At 38.8% G+C, this 10558-nt stretch overlaps 1 protein-coding gene across 2 annotated transcripts in view; it reads left to right on the plus strand.

The window, feature by feature from the left end:
• The first annotated feature begins 4527 nt into the window (after positions 1 to 4527).
• Positions 4528 to 10558, plus strand: part of Syn (synapsin) — a 35687-nt gene continuing 29656 nt past the window's right edge. The window contains exons 1-6 of one of the 2 annotated variants that reach the window (XM_034327338.2): positions 4528 to 4656; positions 7594 to 7985; positions 9319 to 9652; positions 9800 to 10053; positions 10217 to 10352; positions 10454 to 10558. In XM_034327338.2, coding sequence (XP_034183229.1) covers positions 9398 to 9652; positions 9800 to 10053; positions 10217 to 10352; positions 10454 to 10558 — 750 coding nt within the window. In that variant the 5' untranslated portion in view covers positions 4528 to 4656; positions 7594 to 7985; positions 9319 to 9397. The remainder of the gene's footprint in view (positions 4657 to 7593; positions 7986 to 9318; positions 9653 to 9799; positions 10054 to 10216; positions 10353 to 10453) is intronic. The other variant, XM_034327337.2, reaches the window with a different exon arrangement.

Raw genomic sequence — 10558 nt, forward strand, 5'->3', positions numbered from 1 at the left:
GGGCGTCCGCAAATCTGACATCGTTGGATGCAACGTGTTGGACGGGCGGGTAGCGCTCTTAGCGAAGGGGTGCACTCTGTCCTGGCGTTACGACGTCCAGGCGGGGTGGGTGGTATGTAGCGTCTGGCGTAAGTCTAGGGGGCGTGAGACCCTTCGTTGCCAGCCGATGTTTTGTCATAGTTCAGAATGTTTGCAATTTTAAAATTAGTGTTGCGTGTGATTTCGGTTTCTTTTATAGGGTTTGCTTAGGGATTGCTCTTATGGGTAGTCAAACTTTTCTTTTCAGGTTCCCCTGTACCCTCCCTCCCACTGCCGTGCCCCCATTCTTTTTTCTTCCCTTTTTTTAATTTTGAAAATTTTGAGCATTCGGTTGTTGGAAATACTGTTAAATAATAAATGAATTTAATGTTTTCAGAATATTATTAAATACGATAAAGTTTTAAATAGAACTTTATTCAAAGTTTTATTTAAAATGAAAGTTCATTTTATTTTGTGATGTTTGGTGATAAATTATTTCAAGGAATATTTGTTCATTTGAAATTGCTTATTTAATTTTAATTGTACTTTGTTTAAACAAAAGTAGTGGATGATCGTTGTTAAGGTTGTTCAGTTTTAATTTTTAATCGCGATGTTTTGTTTCAAGCTTACGGAGAAGCTAATTAAATTACTTTTATAAATTTTCAAATTCTTTTCCTCAAAAGCAAAGTCCACTCGTGAGTTTCTTTCCAGTTTTTCCATTTACAATAAATTTGCATTGAAAGGTGTATTGAATAATATAATGCAATAAAGTCGAGTAGAGTCATGGTTGTACGTACTATATATTGCAGTAAAAGACAGTTGTTTCAATTAAGATATTGTGTGCTATTTGTCGCGAAATGAACGAATATTAAATACAATAAAATGTAATAATTAATGTTCTTAACTCAAATCACTTAACTCAAATATATATTTTTCTGAATTTTTTTCTCTTTATTTTGGTACTGAAGTTTGCTTTAAATTCATATTTCGTATCAAATTGATTTTGAGTTATTAACAACTACTCTGACTTTTATAAAATTTTATTGTTACTAATGTATCTTCTTTCCAGCTATTAATTTTTCTTTGTCTTTATCTGGATTCAGTTAATCAGTTTCTGTTACAGAGAAATATCTTTATAGGAAGTATGAAATAATAATATCGGATAATTGACTGGAAGAAATGTAATATAAAATCTAGCGTCCATAAATGGAATTCAATGTATCATTTCAATAAAACAAGGTGAAAATGATTGAAAAGGAAAAATGATTCTTATAAGTGGTAATATTTGAACCGTACTATTTTCAAAAATTGTATTTAATCCTTTTCTGTTTGTTTCAGGCAGGTTGTAAATTTATGATTAAGGCTACATGAGCCTCGCTATTTTCTTAAATTATGTTTAATCCTTTTCAGTTTTATTTTAGGAAGTATTCTGGTGAGGACAACAAAATCAACAAATTCATTGGACTTATTTATGTATATGGTCATTAAGATATAATCGTCAAACACTGCAGTGTTCAATTAGGAAGCGTTAGTTTTAAGCGAATTTTTAATATAATTACGAGTGCTCGTATAGGTAGCTATTCTTAGTAGTATAAGTATGTAGGACAAATATGCAATTGCATATTTATTAATTACAGATCTGTAATCAAAATCAAAATTGAAAAATGTTGCGATAGGAATAAAAAGCAAAAATCTACGTAAATATATATATAGATAAGTAGATAGGTAGGTAGTGAATAAAAATAATGCTCCTTTTGTTGTTCGTTTGCACAACAGTCAAAAACGTTTTGCAAATGTGCATCAAGAGGATGATGGTATTGAATAAAAATAAAAATTTGCATAAATGGAGGGTGGATGGGATGAGGTAGGGCGGGTCTCCACCCGCAGCAACCTCCCCGTGGTGAGACCTGGGCAATCGTTATTATTTGATGACTAATTAATAACTGTATCATTATTTCCATGGTACATTTATTAATTATGCAGCAAATAATACGAGCGAATTGGCTGCGTTTATGCTGTTTTTTCTATTTAATCTGTGTTATATTTTTTTCAGGAACTATGCCTTTGAGATTCTGAAGTGTACCACATTGCAAATACAATTTTACGGAAAGAAAATTAATAATAATGAATGCATTATTGTCAGTATTGATTAATTATATACTTACACATATAGCTATCGTAGTATACACGTGTCATTTAGGTGTATGCAAAAGGTGACGTAGTATAGCATGTCGTTAGTTGATAGCATGCGATAACTGAGGTTTCTGTTCGGCCTAATTTTCGATGAATCGTTGACTGTTTTACCGACGCGAAATTCGAAGTTCGGCCTCGCATACAGATCGTGGCACAAGTAGTCTGTTTCTACAATCATTTGTCATCAGCATTGATTTTCCACCAGTGACTACAGATATAGAAAAAGACTGGACACGTCTTTGTTACTGAAATATGCCAACGCTGAGCTCTAGATCCTGACGATGAGATATAGTTGTTGGTATCGAAGCAATCTGCCGTTACCATCGATGTGCTTTAAACTGTTGCAGAGCAAAGTGTTTCAGGTTTTTATACTAGAATAAAGCAGATGGCACTCGTTCTCGAGGAACAAATTCAAGATTCCTCGAAAACAAAGGCACTGTTTTATTCCTAGAAAGATAGAGTCATACCCATTCATTCATAATATTTTTTTTTTAAATAATATCTTAACTATACAGTTGCAAATTTAGATGGAAATTATTCTTTTAAGTATCGATTGATTTTTATGACTCGGGAAATAGTAGAATGTAGATATCGACTCCGGGTAGATGGTCCATCCCCTTTAATATTAAAAATTTCTACTAGTTTCTTGATTCTACGAAAGATTATGTCATTTGGCTTGTAATTACTGTAATGCGTCTATAATACCTTATTCCGTTATATAAGGTCAACACAATTTTCATAATAGGGTGACCAATTAATTTAACGAAGTCATTGTTCTTCACGTCACTCCCCGTTATGCTCGCACCAGGTGTATGATTTAACAGAGAAGATAAATACGAAACAATTAAGTTCCCGTACACAGATAGTGTTTGTAGAATGAAATTAGACAAACGATTCAATAGATATTGATTGAACGAAGATTGCAGGAATTATAGGATTGTCGATAGTCGCGACGCTTGTAAAGGTACTGTCGCAGCACCTCTTAAGTTATCACAATGCGGACAAAAGCGAATATCGAAGACAATAGGAAGCTTACACGATCATTCGTGGATGACACGAAGACCATTCAAGATACTGATCAATTGATACTCTAAACCAGGAAGAATTTGAATGCAACGTGATTGCATCTCGAATAATCTTTCATTCATCAAAGTATGCAATATTTTTTTAAACAGTTTGAAATTTTATGAAGAATACTTTATTCTGAAAGTTAAACCTACACTCATACATAATTTAAAGTTTCGTTCGGACCACTTTCCTCGTTCCATACTTACGTAATTTCACATTTATGACTATTTAATTAACCCATTAAGAGGACAAGAGTATGCAGATAAAATAAAAGTATCCCGAGGAAAAAGTAAATGATTCACGGTTTCTTACGTAACCAGGTGAGACACACGAGCGTTTGACGCGATACTAAAGGAATGTAATTTTAATGAAAATCCAACCGCGTTCGTTATTTCTTCCGAGCGTTTTTTACCCCGCAAAAATGTAACTGACCCGCTTTCTCGTGGAAAACATTCCAGCATCGCTTTGCCTCCTGTAAAACAGAAAAGAAAAATCACGTCGATGAAATATACAAGAAAGTACATATTCGATACACAAAAGCAGAGATTGTTATGAATATTAATATCATTGTGTTCTAACGAACGTAAAGCAGAACGAAATGGGACAAAGAAGTTTCGTTCAAAATAGGAATTCCCATCTCATATTTTTCTACGAACATTCCCAAAACCGTGCTCGACCAGCAGCGCTCGGAACAATAGAAATTCTATCTCTCAAAAGATTTCAAAGTACGGTCTCCATGGGTACAAAAGCTCTTGGTAAGTGCAACGTCGAGGAATCATGAATAACTGGGTCGTCGCATTAATTCTTTCATCCGTCGTGGAAACGTGTCGTACGGTCGAGTGGTCTACCACCTGGTACCGGCGAAATAACACGGCCGGAAAAGAAGCTGTATTTTAATCGGAAAATGAATGAAAAATTTACTGACTGAAGAGGATAGAGAAATGATATTTCTAGAAACCGTGGATGGTTACATCCCTGCTTTCAAGACGATTACAAAACATCTTGCAGCTACCAATTGTGTATGGAGACAGAGAGGTTGCATTGAATGCAGGCAGAGACGTGTGTCGTCGTACTATGTAGCTTGACGTTTCATCTTCACTCGGCCAGCAGGTGGAGCATGTTTGATGTGTATCGAACGACGTCACCCTGTACAAACACGAGGAACCGGGGCCGGGCATATCGTAGAAACATAGGGGCTCGTCCCTTTTTCCCCTCTTGTCTTTAGCTGGCGACACTCGGAGAAGGTAGGGGATGATAAGGAGAACGCAAGCGCGAACCTATCGACCAGCAAACCCTCCGGGTAACACCCTCGCGATTCTCGGTCGAGGCTCACTGCTTCACCGGCAAACTAGTGGGTAGTACACGCACGCGACACAGGTGAGTACCGTCATTCTCAATCTCTGTCTTCTTAACACGTTCGCTGAGCACCGGAAGTCGTGGACATCCGCCGGCTGAATGAAATTAGTAACAATAATATTAATTAAGTGTGAAGCTAATCCGATTCGTATGCCAAGATCACAGAGGACGTGGATCCACGGCATTCGCAGCGAGCGTGTTAACACTTCCGGGCCATCAATGTTAAAATTGACGTCCGTTGTAGAAATATTTCCGTGTGTGATGTCTAACGTCGCAAAATTATATCAATTAAGTATTTTATTAATTTAGTATCATGCATTCAATTTTCCGTTAAAACTATCGGCGACTGATATGAGTTTCAGTGTGAACCGTGCAGCAGGTTAAGTGTTAAATTAGGGTTAATGACAGGGAGGATGATTGAATTATGTAGGTGTTGAAAGATTAAATCAATAGGGTTTCAGAGATATTTGTTTGACTTTTATTCCTCGTAACTCGGGTTAGCTTCTTCTCTTTGGCACTGTAATGGATTGACTTTTAACATGGTGATCAAGGATGAAATGGTCACGGAGGGGATTTGATGGAATTGGGAATTGATTTCTGCTGGAGGGATATTTTTGATGGAGTTTGATATTGATAAAATAGTAACACTTGTGATGTTTCAATTTATTCGATGTTAGGGATTCATGGAATAAATACATGGATGTCTAGTTGCAACGTGGAAAATGGTTTAATCGAAGACTTATAAGATGTCGATACTTGGTTGTTCTTCTTCCTTGGTGCTTAGAATGCTTCTATCTACAATGAGGTTTAAATTTACGCGCGAGCATATAAGCTTGATAGTACTATGTTGATCAATGATAGCAAGTTATAGTGTGTATAGGTTGACGTGATTGTTCACGAGGCCAAGTTGCGTGCTTTCACGTGATTCTTTACTTTTAAGCTTCTTACTGTTCCTCTTTTATTAATTCATTTTTGAAGTACTTACTACTCCTCTTCCATTGATTATTCTATCCATTAATAAAAATTTTAATTATACGTGACATTTTTAATGATAAAGGTGGAAGTGAAATTAATTATTCAGTTCCTTATTAAATGGGAAATGAGGAATGAGAGGATCATTAAAATTGCAACTTCTTTCAGAGTCGAAAGAAGACAAATGAATTAAACAAAAGTGTTACGCCCATTCTGTATAGTTTGAATTAAAATATTTTGTAATTAGGACCAGCAGTAGAGTACGTGATTAAATGTTTGTACTTGTTTGTGATTAAATATTCGGGATATGTATTTCCGGTTCCTGCAATTTTGCATTCGCGTACACGTTTCTGGTTGCGCAGCTTTGGGCGGTCAATGCGCCTGCCCTTTCCTAACACCTAGGGACTCTTCCGTCATCGATTATTACTAAAGTCTAAGCTAAACCTCCTAGAAATAACGTGGATTTTCAATTCTTCTTTATATATTCTATACAAAATCAATTGATGAAAATATTTCATAAAATTTTATTCTAATAAAATTGATCTTTGAGTCTTTAAGTTTCGAGTGGGTTTATCACGAATTTCATTCCTTTAATCCTCCGCAAAGTTCATTTCTGTGATAGTGTCAACATCTCGCAGTTTTATCGGCTTATTTAAAATTAGAAACAACTATCGACATCCATTAGTCGATCGGTATCGTGTTCCCCGGGCAATTTGAACGGTAAACAAATTGCACCCTGCATGTGTTGTCGCTGTTAGGGGGATGGAAAAATTTGTCCCAGCAGGTGGTAGAAAAAATTGATACCTAAGGGTACAGGTTCTAACGAAGACTGAAATTCATTCCAGCTCATTTGAAATTCTATTAACTTTCCCATCTCTTGCATTAATTGAATGCAGAGCAAGTTGTCACGAGCAGCAGTGAGATGCTTTAGTTTAAAGTTTGAAGCAGTTCAGATAGGAAAACGCCTTGGAACCGGAAGCCAGATACTGCAGTTCCAACTTGAAGGAAATCATAGAACTTTCCTCGACGTCTATTCAAAACTTTTCGTCTAATTTCTTAGGACGTTTAACCCTTTGATCTATTTGGAAGTTGAAGTCACGCTTTGCACGATTAAATCACACCAGTAATTGTTGAAATTTAAAAATAATTTTTTATCTTTTTGAAATAAATATCCTTCACTATTTTTTATAATCTTAGTAACACGCATTGCAAACACTCAAAGTGTTAAACTTTCTTAATCGACTTCGCATCACGATCGCGAAGTTGCGTGTCACGCTCAAAACTTCGAAGAACTCTATTAGATTTTTCCTCGAACATACGAGTGAATTTTCTCTTCTCATTCACGAAAACAATCGGTACCTGCCGCAAAGCAGGCACGAGTCAATAACTCGTTATCGCTCCTCTTTATCGCGATTCGATATCCGAGGGTGGCTGAAATCACTGCTCCGACGTAACCAAGCAAAACACACAACCGGTGTAAAAAAATTCCTGTAACATGTAAAGTCACGTTGTGCCGTATCGATCAGCGAGGCATCAAGCTCTACTTTTGCCGTGCTAAATTTCCACCTGCATCCCGAGCACTCCGAGCTCTAGCTTGGGCATTTTTATCTCGAGTATCACGCTATTCTTACGCAATCAAAAATCGCTGATTTCTTGTTTTTTGTTATTTTACTTGGTTTATGATTTTCCTTCAAATACATTACACTGTTCTTAATCCGCCAGATCCATTTTTTGCTAGCACAAGCATTTCGGATAATCTAACGAGTGTATTAGGTGTAATCTACACATCAGTTACCGTTCTAGAAACCTACATTTCTTATCTCACCCTTTCCAGTTTCGCAGCACCTTGACTGAATGCATATTTAATGCATTCATACTGGCAATAACGATTTTCGTTGCGTTACGTGACCAGCACGCGAAGCAATGTTAATATTCAACAAATTCCGTCGTCACGGTTGCTAATTCAATTCTGTTTCCTTTTTACAGATTTCAACTTGGATTGTTTAGTTTCTCCTTTCTCACCTCTCTTATTTCGTCCTTTCCTTTTGGATTACCTTACGTTGAAGTGTTATCCCGGAAACTCCGCAATCGCAATCGCGATCGTCGTCGAACGAGACCAAAGGCTCATCCACCATCCCCGATCCCCTCGGTACCGCGTGACGTGGAGAACAGAAAGATAGCCGCGTACACGAGCATTAAACAGGAAACGATAAGAATCCTACGGTTTTCGTCGGAAGGACGAAGTCGGTGTTAACCAGCAAGATTACCGGCCGCGGCGGTTGCGCCAAATATTGTGGTACAGCTCCTTCACCCGGCAACATTTCATTCTCCAGCTTTCGACAGTCTTTCACTTCCAATGTTAACTACCTGAAACGGAGGTGAGTGATCCTTCGACAGTGACATATTTTTGCATGGTCCAGACTAATTTGTTTAATAGAATATTCGAAACCTTCTTAATAATAGAAGAAACGAAGAGTTTTGAATTGTCAACTTTCTTTAATCCTTTCATTACTATTGGCACCTGTAGGTGTTCGAGAAATTCGCTCGTCCTGTGTTACAGGCACCTTTAGACGTATGATCGTTCGATAATGTATATAATTGGAAAGAAAGAGATTAATCTCTTAATTAATTGGTAACGCGTTGAAAAATACCTTTCACGGTAATTAAGAGGTCGTTGTATTTTTAGTCGTGATACGTTCAGGTTACCGTGTCTCTCGAATCCCCATTTACTCTGTACCGTGAGAGATTAACATTTTTGTCGCAGAAATTTTCGCCCTTTTTCATGTGAATCGAGCCGTTCCGTCGTACAAAAGCAGGTGAAAATATATGTAACGTGGAGAGGAGTAGAGTTTCGGGTCGTTGTACTGCTGAAAGGCTGTGTATGTAAGAGCATTTGTCGGAGGTCTTTTCATTGAATCCAGAGGTTGAGCGTTGTAATGACGGTCTAAAATAATGACCGGCTATCTTGATACAAAGTTGGCCCAATTCGCGTCTATATTTTGTCACGCGATGCACTTTGCGATACCATGGACGATAAGTTACTCGTTCAATTAACGAGAAGTAGTTATCTGATTTCTTAATTAAACTAGAATCAACGACAGAAAATGAATAGCAGGGTGATCATTTCAATTTCCAGAGCTTATAGAATCAAGAGGAACAATTTTTTATACAAATATCTCGATGTTTTTCCCTAGTTTCATAAATGTTGGTGTATGCATGCAAGTCAATGGAGAAAACCGCTTTTGGCATCGTGCAATGGAACATGAGAACCTTGGATGAAGTTTAATCACTGCATTTCCATAGCATCGAAATCGACAATAATGCGTTCGACGACGTTTAAGGATACCCTTAAAAGCTTACCGAAAGCATCCCCGCTGCGATCTATCGTGCAACCCATCGAAACCTATTTGTCGGAAATCCTCGAATCAGCCGTTTTACCAGGAAAATCGTCACCCCATCCCATAAAGCACGAACAGTCGTCGACCCACGTTTCACGCGAGGCACCGCGATCAGTGCTGCTCAGAGGAGCGAGTGTGTCATCGTTTGTGTCACGCATGCAAAGCAGCAATCGTCATCATCGCCAACGCCATGTCCATGCCATGCCCTGACCACTGGCTGTTGTTCGATGTGCATTGAAACTGCCAGCAATAAAAAAAGCGTGAAATCGCGGGACGATCCGACCGATTACCACTATCACGACCACCACCATAGCTTGTCTTCCAGGTTCTCGTCAGGGGATTTGAGCTCGGAGCTCGACGATGAACCAAGCACAGACTCCGGGCTGGCCTCCATGGCCAGGGATTCGTCCCAATCGTATCAAGGGGGTCCCGATCGGCCTCTCCAATCTCAGCCAACCCCAGTACCAGCTAGCCAGACACCGGTACCTGGAGCACCTCCTCCAGGTGCCACTCAGCAGGCTGGAGGTGATCTCAGTCTGAACCTGAGGCCTGGATCGAGAACCACCAGTGCACCCTCCTCGCCAGCCAAAACCCGAGAGAGTTTGCTGCAGAGGGTGCAGAGTTTGACCGGGGCTGCTCGCGACCAGGTTGGTTCGAAACGAATTTAATAATATGCATGAATATTTGTAATAGGAAGTATCGATACCCATCACTAGCGATCGATGACTCGGAAAGTAAATGGCTCGATTCAGGCAAGATCAGGCAATTTTGCTTACCATCATTTTAATGATTAGGGTGCATCCATCTTGGGAGCGGCAGTGTCCGGCGCAACGAGGGGGCCGTCTTACAACAAAGACCGATGTTTTACCTTGCTGGTAATCGATGACCAGAACACCGACTGGAGCAAGTACTTCCGGGGTCGTCGACTCCACGGTGATTACGAAATTCGGGTCGAACAGGCGGAATTTCGGGAATTGTCGTTGACGGCCAGCGAGGCTGGCACTATTGTGTCCATGGCAGTTTATCGTAACGGGACCAAAGTCATCCGGTAAGATGTGTCTTTGGTTTTATGGTAATTAAAATTCTATCAGACTCAATTTTCACCTATGTTCTATTGCAATAAATAGTGAATGTATTTCAGTTTTTCGATTCATCTAAAATCATTTTTCTGGAATATTATACCTACCATATGCGCACGGTTTTGTCCTCAGATCCTTCAAGCCTGATTTCGTCCTGATACGACAGAACCTTAGGGACGCGGGAGAAGATTATAAAAATCTTCTTCTTGGTTTGATGTACGGTGGTATACCAAGCGTTAACAATCTCACGGCAATTTATAACTTTCAGGTAAATAAAAGAACTTGTAGAAAGTTCTAACTGGGGCAACGATTAAAAGTTTCCACACCTTCCTGCTGAATGGAGTTTCTTGATCACGTTTGTTGTTCCAGGATAAACCTTGGGTGTTTGCGCATTTACTCGGTCTCCAGCGTCGTCTTGGAAAAGACAATTTCCCGTTGATCGAACAGACTTTCTATCCCAATCATCGTGAAATG

The sequence above is a fragment of the Osmia lignaria genome, chromosome 14, assembly GCF_051020975.1.
Source record: "Osmia lignaria lignaria isolate PbOS001 chromosome 14, iyOsmLign1, whole genome shotgun sequence".
Lineage (NCBI taxonomy): Eukaryota > Metazoa > Arthropoda > Insecta > Hymenoptera > Megachilidae > Osmia > Osmia lignaria.